Below are 19,473 nucleotides of genomic sequence, written 5' to 3'. Positions count from 1 at the left end.
CGGCAGCTGCGGCTCCCCAGAGGCGCCAGCAGCCCCGCCCCATCCGTGGACGCCGATCACCGCCCTCCGCCTGACTGAGAGACGCCCAAGCCAACAGAACCGCAGTGTCCCGCCCCGCTGCGTCTCCACCAGCCAATGGCGCCTCTGCAGTCCGGCTGGAGCGCGCTCCCACCCTCAGCTCGCCTTCCGGCTAATCCGCGCGCGGGCATGGGCGGGAGCGGCAGGGCGGCGCGACCAATGGGAAGGCAAGGGCGGTTGCTAAGGGGCTGCGCGTAGCGGGGCCGGTGCAGACGGGTGGGAGCGGCGGCGGGAGCTGCCGGCAGTGGCGCGGCCGAGCCGGGCCGGGCCTGCAGGTGAGGTCGGCGGTGCTCCAGCAGCCCCTTCCCCGCGGCGGCTGGGCTTCCCTCCCTCTCAGCATTGCGGGGCCTGAAGGGGCGCGGGGCGTCCGGTCGCCGCCCCGCGGCCGGGTCTGTCAGGTGCTGAGCGGTCAGCGGCACTCCTCTCGCTCCGGCCTCAGGCTCCCCGTGCCCGCCTAGCCGCCTTCTTTCTGTTTGTTTTCTGCAGCAGGCTTGCCTTATGTCTTTATTTCCTGGGGTGGAGGTGGGAGTAGCCCTGCGGTGGGGTTCAGCCTGGCCTGGCTGTGGTGACCTGTGGTCTGGTCGCCTCCTGGTGCCTCTCCTTTCGGTTCTTGCCGGGGTTGGAAGGTCTGTGCAGCTGGTGGTGTGGTGGTGGCCTTTCCCCGTTGCCTTGTGGAGGTGTGAGGTTGTGCAGGGCAAGAAAAGCAGTGGTGTGAGCAGCCTGTGCTGACAGGGAGTGACGGCTGAGGTGGGGAGCAATCCTATGCTGCTGGGGAGCTGAGTGTGGAGCAGAGGTCCTGAGGAGATGACACTTGTGTGAGTTAGAGCCAGGTGAGTTCTGGCTGATGTCTGTCAGGTCACACTGCTTCCCCTAAATGAGGCTTTTCTCCTCTGTTACTCATGCTCCTAGGTCCTGACACTGCTACTAGCATTTTGCAACAACTTTAGACTTCCTTTTGTTGATGTGTACTGTATACCTGCTTGTTAGCCTGTGTGACAGGACTCTATCCACTCCATTCTGCTACTTCATGTATAACTCGTGATTTACTCCAGCACAGGATGGGTATATATATCTGTCACAGTTGACGTATTCCAGCTGGTGAAATCCCTCACCTGACACTAACTTTTTAAGAGGTATGTTAGCAGCAGCTTTATTGCTACAGTTGTGGTTGGAGGGACTGCATTCTGTAGTTGTGCTCTCATGCAGGTCTCTTCAGAGAATTCATAACGGCTTCCTCTTATTGTGGAGGCACAATTGTCACTGGTGTGGTAAGTACTAAAGATTCCTGCCTTCCTCTTGCAGATTGCTGTTTGGCTTCCACAGCACTGGTGCCTCCTTCTGTAACAAACGTTTGTGGCTTATTAATTAGCTAACTGGTACAGTGTGTTCAGCTTACATGCCTTGTTTATCAATGATTATCATGCTCAGCCATGTTTGTAATATTGCTTAGGCTGACATGTTCTAGTCCCCACTGATATGGTGTTTGTAGAACACACAGTTCAGCTGTTTGCATTTGTGATATCTCATTTTCAGACCTTCATTGATAATGGTAATTTCCTGTGCAGGGTCTTTTGTTATTGACAACTAGTCTTTGGTTGTTCTGTTATTATCTTTTCTTGGTTCATGTACTCACCTTTCCTCGATGCTTGCTTAGTTCTCATATTGCAAGATAAGTTTCAATAAATTCTCTTGTTTCTTCTTGGATCAGTGGACATGCAGCCTTTCTTATTAGTCTAGCCATCATTTATTTTGGTGTCAAAGTCAAGAGAACAGGAAGAATTTTTAAAAAAGAACTAAGAGCTAATGTTTGTGTTCTTCTATTCTCCTGCCTTAGTCTTAAAAATAGTTGTATTTCAGCTTTTGCATGTGAGGTCCCCTGTGTTACTGAGTGAATTAGCTGCATAGAGGATGAGGCTGACCTAAGATTGTGCTAGACTGTCTTTTCTAGGGGTGGAAAAGATGTGGAGGTTGGGGATAAAACCTTCCATCTTGCAAAACTGTTTGTGAAGAAGTTAAACTTAAAAACTAATTTGTTCTACTCTTCTTGCAAAAGCTATATTTTTCTATTCAGGGAATGAATAGCAGCTGAGTCTCTTAGAGTTTCATAAAGCTGCATTATTAAATTTGTCATGTGAAAACGCAGAGATTAACATGCTGAAATAGTCACTGTTCTGGGATGTGGTATTGGGCAGGAAAGGTGGCACAATAACATCATTTGTCCTTGACACAGTCATATGGAGAGGTTATCCAAATCTTCTAAGTTCCAACTGTATCTTTAGATGTAATTTGATGTACTATAGAAAATGGTGGCTTTAGAGCAGTGATTCAAACCCTCTCTAGTTGTAGTTTAACCTCACTCAATAATGGAAATGTCCTGGGTGCTGTTGGATTCTCTTTGCTCTGTTACTCCCCTTTCTTGTTCTCTATTTATAGCTTCTTCATCCTTACTTTCATGCTGCCAGCTCTGGCAGTGCCAGAACTTGTCAATAAAGAACAGGATTTAGCAAAGTCTCGAGTAGGGGTGTGTGTTCTGGGGTCTTTAGTGCTTGTAATTCCTGTTGAAAGATGTAGACACCAGCCTGAAACTGGTGGTTTGGACTTTTCAGCAAAAGTCTAAATCATCATAGTTTGGCTAGTATATTGGAGTCCTCTTCATCTACACTTTTGAGTTTCTCTGCAAGATCGTATTTCATGATGTGTTACAGTGCTAAATTGCTATTTTTAATGTGTACTATAGATCAACTGAACTTCTATGCAAGTATTTGCCCTTCTTCAGCCTAAATAGCTTGTGAAGATTAAGCTTATATGCAGTTAAAAAATCTGATCAAACTCAGCTGATCAAGTCCAGTACCAAACAATTGATTTAATTTCAATGTGCAAGGGCAGTCTGTCCTTATGGAGAGCAAAGTCCCGCTTGCCCAACATATGTGGGTGGCAATGATGCTAACCTAGTCAGGCAGCTGTCTTAGCCTCTTTTAGCACTAGGAAGGCTTGTGTGTCCAAGGGCTTCCCTTTTCTCCAGCTATATCAGTTGACTTGATAATAAAGATTGTCTCTGACTGCCAGCCTTACTCTGCCAGCATTAGGCAGCAGTAATTCAAAATGTGCAAAGCAGTTCTGTACAAAACAGGTGCTTGAAACTTCTTTGTGCCTGTGCTCTGTTAGACGTAATGGCAGTGGAAGGAAGTGTCATACTTTGCAATGTACAGAAGACTTTCATCTGTATCTCTAGATTGACAAAGTGCAGTTGCCTAGTGCTTACTGTGCTGTTGAGAAATGCTTGAGTTTCTCATTATCATGGGTTCAGTTTGACTAAAATGGCAATGACAACTTCCTCTGCTAATATGGACTGAGCTCCTGCAAACACCAAAGCCTTCTGAAACTTCTGATGTACTAGTTGCTAATAATTGAGCTACAACCCTATTCAGGGCATTGAGTACTGAGTGTAATATAGGCTCCTTATGGAAAGGGTCAGCTCGGATGAGTGACTGGCTGCTAGTGAGGGGTTGGTTCACTGTTCAACAACTTGTCCTGCTTCTAAACTTACTTACATCTTCAAAGATGCTTTTTGCATAGAGATGCGGGTTCCAGAAAGATTATGCTGAGGGTATTCAAGCCTGGCTGTCCCTTAACTGGAACACCCAGTTCTGTGAAGTGTTGGTTGGGCATATGTGACTATGAAAGATTGCACTAGGTGAAATAAGCAGATGCACAGTCATTTACAGTGAACATCCTTGTAAGAGGTAAGGAGAAAATGTCCTAAGATGTGTGGCTGTAATATCCCTAACCTCGCACTCAGATTCAACAGGAGAGTGGGCAATATAGCTCTTCAAACTTTTGAGTTGCTGGTGACTGCTGTAGTGCTCAAAACCCTTTGTTTTAATCAGCATTCTGATAAAACTTGAGTATTCTGCAGTAGTGGTAGCTGTGTGTTGGTCAGGTCCTGTCTCTTTGTATTTGGTTCTTTCGTCCTGAAATGTTGTTCCTTCATTTTTAATGTAATTATGTGAATTAAACTTCTCTAGCATGAACCTTCTGTCTGTCATGGACAGACTGAGAGAATGACTCTGCAAATCTTCTGTACTGCTGTGGAGCAGAGCTGCTTGTTGGGGGTGAGGGGGGGTGTGGGAAGCAAGGTGTTTGAAGACCTCAGAGTGAAGTGGCACCTCAGCTTTTGATCATGTTCAGATATAGGTGTTTTCAGACTGCTTGAATTGGACCAGTCTTGAATAAAGTTCTCTTAGCTGTCTTAACTTGTGCTTTGGTGATAGGTGGTCTTTCCCTGCTGTGCACCTAATCAGGTGTGGAGCATGCTCCCCACTTACTCAGCTGTGCACCCTGTAGCTGAGCACACAGCTGTGATGTGCTTGGACTTTGGGCTGCTCCTCTGATGTGTACATCTGAGCTCTGTGACAGGGTGGGTATGGAGGGGTTGGAGTCTGAGGGTAAATGAGGCTTTAACAGTATGATGCTGTGTTTCAAAATATAGTGACGGAATAGAGCATACTTTTGCATGGGGGTTTAAGTCTGTGGTGCAGTTTGTATTAGCTCACTTAGCTATCTGTGGCTTGACGCTAGTAGCATGTTGCCTCAACTACTGAGCATGGATTGTTGGGTTCTCTGCAATGTGTTTATTCCACTTCTTCCCTTGAGCTTAATGCTGCCCAGTGACACAGGGTTATGTGGTAGGTAAGTGACACCTGCTAATGCTGTAAGGCTGTGGAAAGGTGTTAACCAGTATTTCTTCTCCCTCAGTACTTAAAAGTAAGCTTGACCTCTTCTACAAGGACCTGAAGCTCTGCCCTGTAGTTCCATAAGGCAGTGAGTAGTTAGGGTGTGACAAAGTCCTAAGTCTCTGCAGTAATCGAATAGTTATGTTTACTTAAATAACATAAGCCTTTCTTATAAGATAAGATGCAATGAATTGATTTCTGTGGAGTCATCGGAGCCTTGTCTTGTCTTAATCTTGTACATTAGGTGTGTGCAATAAAAGCTAATACAGTGTTTTTCAATCCATCTGTGTCAAGCAGGAACCAGATAAGGTAACATACAGGGAGTCTATATAGCAGCATTCTTAAATAATACACAAAAGCTGCCTGTGATGCAGTAGAACAATTTTGAGCAGTTAAAATGATATTGTGAAGAAACAAAAGCAGTTCCTGTAGTCAGAAGGAAGTGAAATTCAAGGCTCATTTGTCTGTAAATTGGCCTCCTTGGGGAAGTGAAAGACCCAAAGAGTCTTTGGCCCTGTTGGCTATGGAATTATTCTCAGGTGCTTTCTTAAGCAAGCTGCCTTGGCTTGTACACCCAGCCCTCTTAGGTGCTTGGCTTCTGCTCTGATGGTGTAGGACTTCTCAAAGTCAAAAAAGGAAAAAAGCTCCAGTTAAAGGCACCTGTCTTTCTGGCTGTGCTGATGGTACCTTGTGCTATGAACTTTGTCCCTGTAACCTCACAGTACCTCTAAATTTAGTATATGAGCCAACTATTGTATCTGATGAAAAGGTCAAATTCCAGTGAAGGCACCAGCCAAGAAATTCTTGTTGGAACATGGTGTAAACAGTACCTGCTGCTTTGTATACTTGCCAACCAGCCAAATCCTGGCCTGGGCGCTGGCTCTCGCACAAGGCAGAGGGATTTGCACCAAGGACTTCTGTGTGCTGTGCAAATAATGTTCTTTAAAGCATCCTTGTGATGGGATATGTCAGCATGCACTCTTTATTTGGAGATAAAATCTGTCAGATGTTTGATGACAGAACTGCAGTAGGCTTTACCAGACTCCTCATGACTGTGGCGAGGACTACGCTTTATCTTTCATGGCCACATCTCCTGAAACCTAAGCTTAAGTGCTTGAAGTGCTCAGCTAATTCTTAATTATACCCTCTATGCTTTGAGGTCTGAGACTTAGTTGGCTGTTCTAAATGGACAGGAGTGCTGAGTGATACATCAAGATGACCTCAGCATTTGCTTCTGACGTGTTCTCTTCTGAGCTACTGCTGAAGATAATAAGAGGTTCTACATGGGGTAAGATTGGGCTGGTTAGATGCCAGTCTCAAACAGTGTAATGCCTTGCTTTGTGTCTAAACCAATGAAGCGTAGTACTGGTATGGCCCTAAAATACTTGTATCTATGTAATTTTTTTGAGACCTTAAAGTAGCAGTTTAGGCTTAACACTTTTCTGTAAAAATGAAAGCATCTTTTATACAAAAGGTGCTGTGTAAAAGGCAGGATACTGGACTGTGCAATAAAGCTTGAGGTTTTTTTCATGGTTCCCCTTGCACAGATTCATGTACTCATGTAGCTTGTGGGACCTCAGACTGTCCTCCAGTGCTTTACAAAACCTTAGTCTGCCAGCCTTTCCCATCAAGACACGTTGCTTCAGAGTCTTTCCCAGGTGTATGTTTCCTATGTATATTTTCATCTGGATGGTCTCTAAACATCTTCCTCTGCCTTTAAATCATTGAAATCTCAGCAGTGTGACACACTTCTGTGCACCTCCTGAAGTGAGATTCAAATAATATGCTGGCATAAGACTTGGCTTTATTTAAAAACCTTTGTAGTGCTCTGACTTCCCACCCTTTCCTTAATAAAGTTCCCTTCTCCATAATGGTTCTAAGTATCTTACCTGGTAGTGACAGACCTGTCACTTTGGAAGAGGCATTAGCTTTGGCTGATATTAAAGATGATTAATTTCCTGGAAACATTCTAACTTCAGTGAAACAGCCTTCCTTCTTCCCCCTTCAAAGACTGGAGGGGGGCAGAAATTACTTCTGATCTGAATCTGCCTAGGCACAACTCTTTAAAGTAGGGTGTTTTGCTTTCCTCTGGTCTGGCAGACTTGCTTTCAGAGTTTTAGTCCCCAAGCAGGCACTACAAATAAATGAAATTAGTCCAAGAAATGTCTGATAAGTTAGTTAACGAAGTCTGTCTGCTTAATCTGTCTAGAAACAGCCTCTTTGGCTCTTCTGAATCTTAGTGGGGAAGAGAGGGTATTACACTACTTGGTAGAAGCTGTAAAAGGATAGGAAAGAGGATTTTTAAAGGCTTTCAGTGTTGGCCAGGCATGCTCCAGTGTTTTGGTGTCCAGCTGAGCTCTGAAAGCACTAGTGAGTCAGAATGCTTACTGGTGGGAGGGCATCTAGGAGGCTTTTGTATCAAACTGTCATTCCTGGAAACAGGATTCCTTCAAGATTCTTCAGTGAATGTAATGGACCATAAAATATCTTGCTAGTGGAGCCCCTTTTAAAGAGGCTGCCTTTACTCTTGTCTGTGGGCAGTTCCATATAGCTGCATCTTTGCTTTAGCCCAAAGCATTTCTAATGCTTCAGTGAAATGAGTCTCTTGCTCATTAAAAGGCCTAAGGGAAGGACCCTATGGGAGTGGCTTCCTTTAATGTCTTTGCTTTTTTAATGTTGGCTTTCCAGTATGCAGAGTCAGGCTCTGCTTCAGCGTGGGTGGAGGAGCTGTAATGCTTGGTAGTTACCAAATCCTGTGCGTGCCCCCTTGAGTCACAGGGTGAAGTGACTTCTGTCCCTGGAAGAGCCTCCTCTCCCCAGTAAACCTGGAACAGAAATGTGTGCAGGTCTCAGATTTGTTGTCAGTTGTGAGTTCACTTACTGTACAAGTAAAATTGTTGATGGCTTTCCCAAAACCCAGTGTTTTTGAAAGGATATATAAGGAATTTGCTGTAGCTTTACTGCCTTTTGTTGTACTTGTTTCTGTTCCTGTCTGGAAAGTGGAGACATGGGTATTTTTTCTCATTATACTTGTACAGGTGAGGTGCACTCTGTTAGCAGTAATTTTGAAGTGTTTCCTATAACATGTTTTTCAGCTTTTTATTCTGTGATGAAAGGACAAATGAAAAGACTCCACAAATCCAGCACTTGCTTTCCAGTGATTGATTTTAAAGTTATTCCTTGGTCACAAGGGGGACTTAAGAATATTGCTTGAAAAGACTGTCAGTCTTTGGGGCTGTCATACCTTTTAGTGATTTTTAAAAAAAGAACTGTACACTTAAGGTGCTTCAAAATAACATCCTTGGCCCCAAGAGCTTCAACTTCTTTGTGTTCCTCAATGTGGATCTCAAACCCTGTGATGGATTAAAAGGCAGGCTTGATTGCTTCAGTGATGTGCTTACTGCCTCTTCCTCATTTTGTCTAGCCTGCTAAAAGTGAGTCTAGTGTTCTGTATACAGAAAAGACCAAATGTTCATATGTTTATATTAATGCTGAGCCATTTAGAGGAGATCCTAGATTAAAATTTGACTGGCTCAACACTGGTTATCTGTCCTTTTTCATAAACAGACAAGTTTATTGGGTCAATGCAAAAAGGGTTTAACAAAACAGAAGCAAGGTGACCTCATTCCTGCTCATAAATAGGGAGGCATTTGTCCTACGTGATTAGAGGCAGAGCTCTCAAATCCATTTCAGTAAGCTAAACCCTTAAAATTTTAGAGCAGGGTGCTCTGGCTCAGCCCCTGCAAATCTGCCCTGGCTGAGATGGGTCTGTTTAGGTCTTCAGAAATACCAGACTCTCAAGGAGGTACCTGAAGTGCCACAGCTGGATCCATAGGGCATGGAGTTTACCAATCTAGTCATCTTGGACTAGATCCCATTGCTTAGTTAATCATTGCAGACAGCTGTGCAACTGCAACAGCAGGGCCAACTTCGTGTTAGCTGTACACAGACTGATCTGAGCTTTTAGGTAAAGATCCTGACAAATACATGACCCTCTAGCACATGTTTGAGGTGTGTATGTTCAGTGAATGTGTAGTTAGACTGTCTAAAATGGAAAAATAGTAGTTCACAAGTGTCGAAGTATAATCCTGTCTACCAACAGCTGATTTTTCTGAAAGTAACTCCAAGCTAGTATGCTTTTTTAAGGTAGCAACAGGCTAAAATGAGGGAAGTATCAGAAAAGATGTGTTTGTAATCTGAAGATTATGTGGGAGAGAAGACTCTCAGGGTGATACAGCTTAGTTGGATTGGTTATATTGAGTCACAAATACAAAATGCTAATGACTAATCATGCCCAATTTTATTTTTAACAAATTCACTAATAATGTGAAAGCTGTAAATAGCAAACTAGCTTGAAATCCAGGTGGCAGGAAGGTCTTGGATAACTTTTGTATCAGTGTCTCTGTTAATTTTCTAAATAAAACAGTGAAAGGAAGATGCCAACAGAACTTCTGGGTGTTTCAGCTGGGGGGAAGATTTGCTCAAGCACCTAGTTGTCCCTGAGTCAGTGATTGTTCACAAACTTGGTCTGCTCTTCTGTTGATTGTACCTTCCCTGGAGAAGCCATTGCTGTAGTTGGCCTGTTGTCTTCTGTGCAGTTGATGGTAGTGTTGGTGAAAGTCTACTAAGTGTGGAAGTGAGGTAATGTGCTAGAGCTGAACATTGTACTCGAACTCTTCATTGAGATACATGATGCCAATGTAATTTGCTGATTAGAACAATAAATGGCTTTGTAGCCTGCTCTTCTCTCCGTTCTACTGTGAAGCTCAGAACTGGAAAATAAAAGCTTCAGAGTTGTCAAAAATTAAATGTCTCCACTTTCCTCACCCTCTGTTCTCCTGCAACACAGATGGTTATGGTGGCAGAAACTTGCAGCTTTCCAGCATGCTGTTAATCAATAGCTGATGTCAGACTTGATTTCTTCCAAGAGATTTTAGTGTAGCTGCACTGTGTACAGAAAGTACTTCTGAGGTTTTGTCTTCCTGCTAGGAAGAAGAGTAAGGCTTTGGTATGGTCTGTCCCATTGGTGTGTTTTCCAAGTTAGAAGCAGTAGCTGTGGTAGAGAGCAGACAGTTCTGGAGCTTTTTCCTGGAAGCTCTAATTCCCCATTGGTTTGTTGTGCCTGTAGGGAATCCAGTTCTAATTGTAAATACCACTTACATTTTTACAGTTACAGGCTGAAAGCTATCTCTTTTATTGGCATCATCAGATTCTTGTAACAAGCCTTGGTGCATATGCACTAGTGTTAATTAGGTGGCTGTATCTGAGCCTCCTGGTGGCTCTCATCATCTTGAAGTGTGGTATGTTGTAACTTCTCAAAAAAGCAAGTGTGGGAACAAGCAGAGACTGTTTACAAGCTTCCATGTGTAGGAGTGAGCTGCTTTGCTAAGCCTGACTAAAAGTAGCAGGAAACTTCTTTCAGACTGGCTTCACACTTCAGTAACAGTGTAGATATTGCACAGAATTGAGAAGTTACTTCTAGCCTTTTAAATAGGAAGGGATTTGGGTAGTTTTTGTAACTGGGGACAATGTCACTCTCCTGTGAAGATGGTGAATGTGTGTTGTTCTGGAAGTTCATAGCTTGGCTTTCCTCTGAAGTTGCACTGGTTTTCATTATTGCTTTCTGCCTATCTCATGAAGGTGTATTTGCATACTGTAGATAAATTAATATGATGTAGGCAACTGATCTAGTCTGGAATCTATCTGTAGGCAAGAGGTTTGATGCAGATGGATCAGAGTTGAAGCAGGTAGGACTGAATACACAAATCAATTGCAATGTCTATGATGGGACCTCTGTATAAATTTGTGTTCTTCCCTTCCAGCTGAGAGATGTAACCTTATCAGTAATAATCAATTTGCTTTTCCTCCCCTCACAGGGTGACTCCAGTAGCACGTGGATCCAGACAGTGACAATTCTACTGAGGACTGGCAATTATTTCCAGTTTGAAGAAAAAGTGACATTGGTAAGACTTGACTTGTCACTTGCTATCTGACTTGGGTTACATGTGTGTCTGAGGAAGGACCCAGGAAAAAACCAGCCCCTTCAATATGGATGAAATGTCCCTGTGATAACTGCAGCCAGCTATTTGAACCATATGTTCAAAAGAAACTGGATTGGTTTAAGAACTTGATTTCAAGCTGGAAGGATGTTGTGATGTTGTGGGTTTTTTTTAATTCTCTCCCCTGCCCCACTTCCTTTGAAGCCCTTGCAAGACTAGGTATTAATCTAGTTCTCCTTCAGCTGCAGAACTACAGTGAATTAAAAGAAATGCTGAACTCACTGGTGTGTAAAGTGACCACCTTAAATACATGCAGGTGTTAGTACCAGTATTCTCATGGAGTTGCAAAATTCAGGCTGTGGAGCTAACACAGTAGTTCTTTGAAGGTCTCCTTTTCAAGTCTAGCTTGTACATCTGGGAAGAAAGACATGTCCAAAGCTGCTGATGTGACTTTATAGCCTGGCTTTTCACTCAGCTTCTGTTTGAGCTGGGTAGTCGTGGCCAAGATCCTTAAAGTATTGACTGTCTGCAAACTGTAGGGTTTGACATCTGAGACACTGTTGCAATTCTAGTGTAGCACTGATTAGGAATAAATCTCCTGTCCAACTGATCATCCAGGTTCTATTTCTTGTGGTGGTCAGGGGTTTGAGCAGTACAAAATAAACTTCCTTTCATCTTAGAAGTTGTTAGTCTTGAGTTGATAAGCTATGATTTTTGTAGCAGTGTTAACTGACAAATTTAGTTGGTTAGCACAGTCTTATATTTAACATGGCAATTGATATTCATATCCAGCAGTATATTGCAAAAAGCTTTAATATTGGTTCTTATTTCCAGGCTCAAAATGAGTGCAATGTTGGAAACCCCTGAGCTGCCGGCAGTGTTTGATGGGGTGAAGCTAGCTGCAGTTGCTGCTGTTCTGTATGTTATTGTTCGCTGCTTGAATTTAAAAAGCCCAACTGCCCCTCCTGAACTCATTTACCAGGACTCTGCTTTGGCCCGCTTTCTCATCAAATCCTGCCCACTTCTGACCAAAGAGTAAGTAGTATATGTTTTTCTGTGTTGACCTGTGTTACAGGGAGAAGAGCTGCACTTAACCATTCTTCTGCCTAGTGTGTTTCTTAAACCTGAGTGCAAATGAGTGTCAGGGTATTCTCTTGGGAAAATAAACATGTTCCAAGTTAAGCTTTTCATTATTGTTAGTGTCCCAGGTACCTGAGTTAGGACCAAGTCTTGTTGTGCAGGGCTCTCCATGGTTGTATGGAAAAAGTCATCCCTGCCCTTCTGTATGGTAGGTATATGCTGATATTATACTATACCTACACTATATAGCCCACTGTCTGTGGAAATGGGGGAGGGAGGGATGCAGTCAGCACTTGTTCCTGTTCATGTACTCTCCTTTCTATTAGGGAAGAAATCTGTTGGGGCTTACGGGAAGGAAGTGTTTTTTTGGTGTCTGTACACTTGCAATGAACATAGGGATGGCTATTGGTTTTAAAGTGTCTACTCTTATTTGAAGTGCCTTAAGTTGATGAAGACTAATGAAACCTGTTACTGGGTAGAGCACATCATCATAACTAGTTTAATAAAGTAATGACATACTAGCCAGCTCCAAGCCTGTTGAATCCACTTTCAGATTGACCTTGTCAGTTGTGTATTTGAGCAGGCTGATCCTTGCTCTTCCATTCTAGGACCTCCAAAATCAGTGCAGCTGCCCTTACCTTCACTGATAATATGAAGCATTTACTACAGTTTCATGAGGCTTTGGAGGCACAAGGATTTTGATTACAGTATTTCTTCTGCAATCACTTTGAAAATTTGCAAGTCCTATTTAGAAGCCCTAAATACATCAGTTATCTAGTAGGTGCTGAATGCAGCTGCATGAACCTTTTGGATCTCAAAGGTCAAGCTGACTTAATGATAGTCTTTCTAGGGGAGATGAGGTGCTTTTAGCAGTGCTGTTAGGTGCCTTGATTACATAAAGTGTAAGATCTTAAGCCATAGGATCTGTAAACTCTTACAGGAAACAAAGCATTATCTGTTTTAAATTGGAGCCTAAAGAGGGTTCCCTGATGCACTCTGAGTTTGGAGTAATCTAAGTGTGTGTTGAAGCTGAGTATTGAAATTGGATTCTTGATTTATGGCTAGTGCCTTAACTGCAAAGCAGTTGCTTCCCTAAAAAATACCAAGTAACTAGAACCTCCTTAGTGTATCTTGGACACTTGTCATCTCAGTCTTGGCACTTCAGGTTGACATGTCCCTAGTCACTGAAAGAGCAAGCCTAAAGCTGTGCTGATGATCAGCCTTTAAGGCATATTAGTATCAGGCTAATCTTTGGAAACACATTGTAAGCGAATTCAGAGTCTGTTTTACTCCTGTTTCAGCTCTGTTCTCACAGCACAAGCTCCTAGCACTACTGCATTAGAGGTATATTTTTGACTTTCAGAGAACAAAGCATTCCCAAAGGAGTAAAAATGCAGAACATGTCTAAAAATAACAATACATCTGTTATGTGTTAATTGCAGGAGTGAAGAGGTTCTTGCAGAACCCTAGTATTGCATTAATAGTGTGCAATCTTGGGTGGTTTACTTTCTCTGGATCAGCTCAGAGCTCAGGCTTGCCAACTTCTATGAAAACTAGCAGTGATTTCTAACACATGGTTCTTGGGCAGAACACTGTCTGAGAGGCTTGCATGACCCCAGGAAACAAACACAGCTGAAATGAACTACAACAAAATGTGTCAAGAGGTAGTTGTTCAGGCTTGTTACCTGTACACCTCTGTTAGAAGAGACAGGAATATAATTGCTGTTGGGGATTGAAAGGGCTTACAGGGAAGATGACATATATATGATTTTTTGCTATTCTATTGATGTTATCACAGTTTTTTCAATACAGAAATTAAAAAAAAAAATCAGAAATCCGGTCTTTAGGTATGAAAGTCGCCTGGAGACTAAAGGGGAACAAATATATTTAAATTCCTGCAATTATGCGTGAAATAGTTGGTAGGACTAATTAGCAAAAAGCTATGTGAAAACAGCTTGTGCCATACTGCTCTGAAAAATCTTGCAAGGCTTTGATTGCTTGCTAATTATTCAGAGTGTTAGGAAAGCTGATTAAGCAGCTCTTCCAAATTCTACCATGAAAGCAAAATACGTACCCCAGCAATCCCTCCTCTTGTATCAGTACTGGGTTTGTAATACCAATTCTTCTATACAGCTGTGAACTGGCTTTCAGACCTGGTTTGTTCAGCTCCCTTATGCTTAAGGGAGGAATGGGTGAGGATATTGCTGGAAAAAAACAGGATGGCAGGGAGAAAGCAGAAATATGCAAAGTTATTCTATCTGTGCAGCTGTTCAAAAATACTTGGAAAAAAAAACACTTTGAGGTTTTTTTCCCCTTCATGGCACCATCCTCACCTATGGACTTACTCAATACATTGTAACTATAGTGTCATTCAGTAAGCCAAATGATGGTGGATGAATAATTTAAGACCTTTGGCTAGTAAAGCTGCCTGAGATGGCTGCATGCCAGGTACCTTATACTTGCAGATGTTAGTACTGCTTTTTACAGTTCTCTAAACTGCTAGAAGCTTTCTACATATTGATCAAACACTGGTAAGCAAGAGACTGTCTTCCTAGAGCTTGTGTTTTCTTACCTCTTTATTTCCCTTCCTCTACCCCCATCCAGGTCTGTACTTTGGCTTACCAAGTGGAGTAGCATAATCAGACCCTTTTTCATTCAAAGAACTGCTTCTTGCATGGAAACTTGCAAATCAGCACAGCTACTGGTGCCCTTGAGCACTTGGGCCGAACCCTTGGCTGCAGCTCTCTCCTTTTCCTGTCTTTCAAATTGGTACGGAAAGTCTGCCATCTGTTCTCTTATTCCTGTAGAAATGCAGTATTGGCTCTTTGATTCATGAGGACAAATTTGGCCAGTGCTTGCTGTACTGGGCTAGACATTTTTTTGGCTGTTCCCAATTTCTTCTATCAAGTCTGTGTGTGTATCTTTATTCCTGTAGAGGTGTGGCACAGGTGTCATCGAAAATAATTATCCTTGCTGTCTGCACACTTTTATCATTAATAAAGGCAACCTGCTCAAAGATTGAGGCAAATGACTGTCAAGGCTGTTAGTAAACACTGTCAAAGATCCAGCCTAGATCCTTCTTATCCTTTGTTTGCACAATAACCTATACTGGATAAGCAGGCTGCCTGGTACCATAAGACTCTTTTGCACTGTCATTGCTTTTCTCCTAGATGCAAGGAGACAAGTAGTCAGAAAAGCTGTCTTCAAGCTTTTCAATGTTCTTTTCTTCTATCTAATAGCAAACAGTGTTTGATTCCTGTCATCCCCTTAGTGTTTTACCCTGGGAGGAACACTTCCAGGAGAATAATAAACTAGAAGAACAGTGTTACTCCTGAAGCTTTGGCAGGTGAACATGTTGAGAGGCAGAGAAGAATGGCAGCTCCCTATTGATAAGTTGAAGCATGGACCCTGGGGAGAGAAGCAGCCTCAGGGGGTCTGAGTCCTTACTAGATGCTCTGCTGTGGCATTGGCAGCAGCCTTGTGTTCTCTAGCTCATCAGCAAGGAAGATGTGCTGTAATACTTGTGCCCTGTTTTGACTAGAATACTTCTTGTAGTTAATGAAGGTTGAGGAGGGGTGGGATGGGCACTTTACTAACTAAAAGCTGCCTAAATTGGGAAGGAGGTGGTTTAACCAAGGAGGCCAGTCTGTACTTTTAAATATTTCTGACTTCATACAGTTTCTGTAGGCAGCAAACACTTCTACTCCGCTTATGTTAGTTTCTTTTTCAGAGACTCAGGGGACATGGAAGCTCTGTAAGCTGCTTTTAAATTTTTGTTGTTACATATTTGCTGTGTCTTCGTCATATTGAACAGTCTAGCTGAGCTGATGCAGAAAAAGCTGCTTTCTACGTGTTGCGGGGGGGGGTTGAACCCTGCAGACTTTTAGATGAGCTTTCTTGATTGGAATTCAAATTGTATTCCCTAACATCAAATAAGGGACAAGGTTCAAACAAGGTTTGATCTGTAAAGCATCCTTTAAGTATCTCCAAACTGCTCTGTAAAGGGGGGAAAAAATAACCTGTCACCTGTTGTAATGCAGGCAGCAGTTCTCAGGGTGTTCCCTAACATGGACAAATTTTAGGCTCTGCTTTCTTGCCATCAGTATCCAATGTACTACAGCACATCTAAGGCGATGTAAGAGTTAATGTTTAAAGTGTTAATCTCCTCAGATGAAATGAAGTAGTGCTCCAAAAATAAGCCTGTTGCTGAACTTCCACTTCAGATCTTTGAGGACCTGAATGCCGATGCTTGCTAATAAAAATAGCACGCTTTTTATGTGCTTTGTGTGAGCTGCTTATACAGCTGCTGCTTTCCTAAATTCCTGCATACTGGATGATGTATGTGCTCTAAAACTATAATCTGCTGCCCGAGAGCCACTAAAACTTAATCTACAATCACATACTGGAATTGTTTTTAATATTAAAATGCTAGGAGGATGTTTGTGGAACACCTAGGAATTCTCTTGCTCTCAGGCACTGTTGTGGACAGCCACCTATCAAGATGTGGGGCTGTGCTGCACAGATAAAATGCAGCATTTGGAGCTAGAACATTAGTATTTGTGAGCAGATTTATGTAACTGGCTGTGAATTCACTTAGCCAGTTAAGACTGAGTGCTGTACTTGTGCCATATAAGTCAGCTTCCATAATAAGTAACTGGCATCTGCAGATCTGTTCTCCTGTCTGCCTTCTATTACAGAATCCTGTTACTGGAAGTTATAGGACTGGCTACTGGAAGCCATAACTTAACTGCCTCAAATATTTGTCTTTACTCAGAGTGCCTGGTATCTATTGCAACTGACCAAATCAAAACAGGAAAATGAGTCAGTTAAAAGCCTTTGGGTCTGGAGCAAACTGGGAAGCCATTTTTGTTTCACAGAAACTGAGATTTTTGTTTCCGGAACAATGCAACTTTGCCTTTGGATCTGCTGTGTTATCAGTTGTCGTGGTTTAACCCCAGCCAGCAACTAAGCACCACGCAGCTGCTCACTCGCTCCTCCCCCCCCACCCAGTGGAATGGGGGAGAAAATCGGGAAAAGAAGCAAAACCCGTGGGTTGAGACAAGAATGGTTTAATAGAACAGAGAAGAAGAAACTAATAATGATAATGATAACACTAATAAAATGACAACAGCAATAATGAAAGGATTGGAATGTACAAATGATGTGCAGTGCAATTGCTCACCACCTGCTGACCGACACCCAGCTAGTCCCTGAGCAGCGATTCCCCGCCCTCACCTCCCAGTTCCTATACTGGATGGAACATCCCATGGTATGGAATACCCCATTGGCCAGTTTGGGTCAGGTGCCCTGGCTGTGTCCTGTGCCAGCTTCTTGTGCCCCTCCAGCTTTCTCGCTGGCTGGGCATGAGAAGCTGAAAAATCCTTGACTTTAGTCTAAACACTACTTAGCAACAACTGAAAACATCAGTGTTATCAACATTCTTCACATACTGAACCCAAAACATAGCACTGTACCAGCTACTAGGAAGACAGTTAACTCTATCCCAGCTGAAACCAGGACATCAGTACTTGCTTATCTGTGCTATTGTGGTACATCATCCTTGTCCTTGTGTGGGCATGCATATACCTCTTTTGCAAGAAGTCTTCCTGACTGCTGTTCGCCACCCAGCTGGCTGCTCAGCTTGTGTCATCTGTAAACTGCAGTTGCAGAACAGTGGAAATTCTGCTTATAGATGTGGTGTCTGTGCCTGGGCTGTTGTATACCTGTGAGCAGCTTCACTGGAACAGGGCACACTGAGGAATAGATAGTGAATCATCTCCATACAGTGAAATTTGCTGTGCTGGGATAACCTCTACAGTACACTGCTTTTCAAAACTGCTTTGGTTTATAGCAAGTGTTATAGAGAAGCTGAAGTCTGTCATGTCATTTAACACTTTCCCTGTTTCTACTTAATATCAATGCTGGAGGGAAACCACCTGCTTTTATGAGTGAGGGGCCCTTGTTTGGAAGACATGGTTAAATTTAGCAGTAGTGATAATTTTAGCATAAAATCTAAAGGGCAATGCTTGAATGGTCTTTAAACTGAGTACTACTGAGTTGTTCAGTCTGCATGATATCTAGCTTGTGTTTCCATGTGTCACACCCTGCTGAGCTTGTTTTATTAAGGTGAGCCATAAGAAAAATACCCTGAGTACATGTTCTTCTGTCTACAGGATGATTGTTTCAGAGGAGCATCTCTTTTCAGCTGTTTGCCATGAGGAATGTTGGCTTCACTTCAAAACAATCTGTGCTAGCTATTGCTATCATCAGTGGATAGTTAGGTTTTTTCAGCTGGGTTAAGTATGAAAATGTCTCTGGAACTGTTTTTCACATAATAAGCTAAATTTTATTTAAGCTTACCTGATCTGTGCTTTCAGAGGGTGAAGACTCTTGCACAATTCCTGGCAAGCTTTTTTCCCTCACCAATGTGTTGGTATGCACCTTTATGACTGAAGAGTTCTTTTTATGCTCTCCTCTTTGAATGGTTTTAGCAAAACCAAGCTGAAAATCCACACAAACCCTGGATAAAAAGATGTCTTGTCCTTCAATCCTATACAGTTTTGCACTGTTATGCTTGGTACTTGGTCTTGAAAGTTCTTGTAGACTGTTTCACTGAAAGATGTAGATAGAAGTCACTTACAGGAATACTTTCAAAAACAGATTTGTCCATTGCCAAAATGGAGGGTCAATAGAAATAGTCTGACAGATGGATCATATGCCTGATCCTGCTATAGATTATAAGGATGCTTTGCAAAGTCAAACTTGGCCCTCGGCTCAGGACAGCTTTTACTGGAATGCAATGATATAGAGGCATCGCTTTGTTACTGTCAAGGCTTTATAGGGTTTTGTAGTAGGCTAGATTGGCAGCTTGTCTTGGTAAATGAAAGTCTTAATATTTTTAATAGCTGCTTGCTTTTGCATCAATCTGCTAAGGTAAATTTTAATCTGTCTTAGTTTTTCACTGATTATGCAAGATCTATACAATCTGGGCAACTTCTTTCCCCCCTCCTTGTTGAAGTCTTGTGGAGCCTGGACACCTAAGGGATTTTAGGATATCCATCTCATCACAGGCCTATTGCTTAAAGGCTGAAGGGCAGTAGTAAAAGAAAAGATATGCGAGATGATAAGCTGCTGCTCTAAGACTTGCCTGTATTTCAGAGCTTTAACTGCTTTATTTTTAAGTGTAAACTGCAGAAATATACTTAATGTGCCTAAGTATGACTAAGCAGGAGTAACAAATCTCTGCATTAGGGTACTGTCCTATGCACATTACTCATCCTGGAACTTGACCTTTGGATATTTATCTAAAAGAGTGTAGTTACATGCAGAGTGACTAACACTAGCACATCTTTGCTGCAGGCAGTATGATGCCTAAACAACTGATCAGAGTTAACAAAAGATAAGCTGAGCTTTTTACTTGCTTGGTCCATAGGATGCTCAGAAACACTAGCTTGTGCATTCTGAAGGGAGCAAGCAGTGAATGCACCCTTGTCCGTAGGGCTTCACACAGTTTTGGTGTTGAGGGAAATGTGGAACCCATAGGTATCATTTGTTCATCATTATGGATGGAGTCATAGGGATTC

At 42.6% G+C, this 19,473-nt stretch overlaps 1 protein-coding gene across 2 annotated transcripts in view; it reads left to right on the top strand.

Moving 5' to 3' along the window:
- Positions 1–297: 297 nt before the first annotated feature.
- Positions 298–19,473, top strand: part of ABHD2 (abhydrolase domain containing 2) — a 38,826-nt gene continuing 19,650 nt past the window's right edge. Inside the window, exons 1-3 of one of the 2 annotated variants that reach the window (XM_010571968.1) lie at positions 298–353; positions 10,688–10,774; positions 11,645–11,845. In XM_010571968.1, the coding sequence (XP_010570270.1) occupies positions 11,652–11,845 (194 nt within the window). In that variant the 5' untranslated portion in view covers positions 298–353; positions 10,688–10,774; positions 11,645–11,651. Of the gene's footprint in view, positions 354–10,343; positions 10,368–10,687; positions 10,775–11,644; positions 11,846–19,473 lie in introns of those variants that run through there. The other variant, XM_010571969.1, reaches the window with a different exon arrangement.

The sequence above is a fragment of the Haliaeetus leucocephalus genome, unplaced genomic scaffold, assembly GCF_000737465.1.
Source record: "Haliaeetus leucocephalus isolate CR32 unplaced genomic scaffold, Haliaeetus_leucocephalus-4.0 Scaffold339, whole genome shotgun sequence".
In the NCBI taxonomy this organism is placed as follows: Eukaryota; Metazoa; Chordata; class Aves; order Accipitriformes; family Accipitridae; genus Haliaeetus; species Haliaeetus leucocephalus.
Note: the sequence above shows the minus strand (reverse complement) of the source record. Positions and strands in the feature narration are given on the sequence as shown.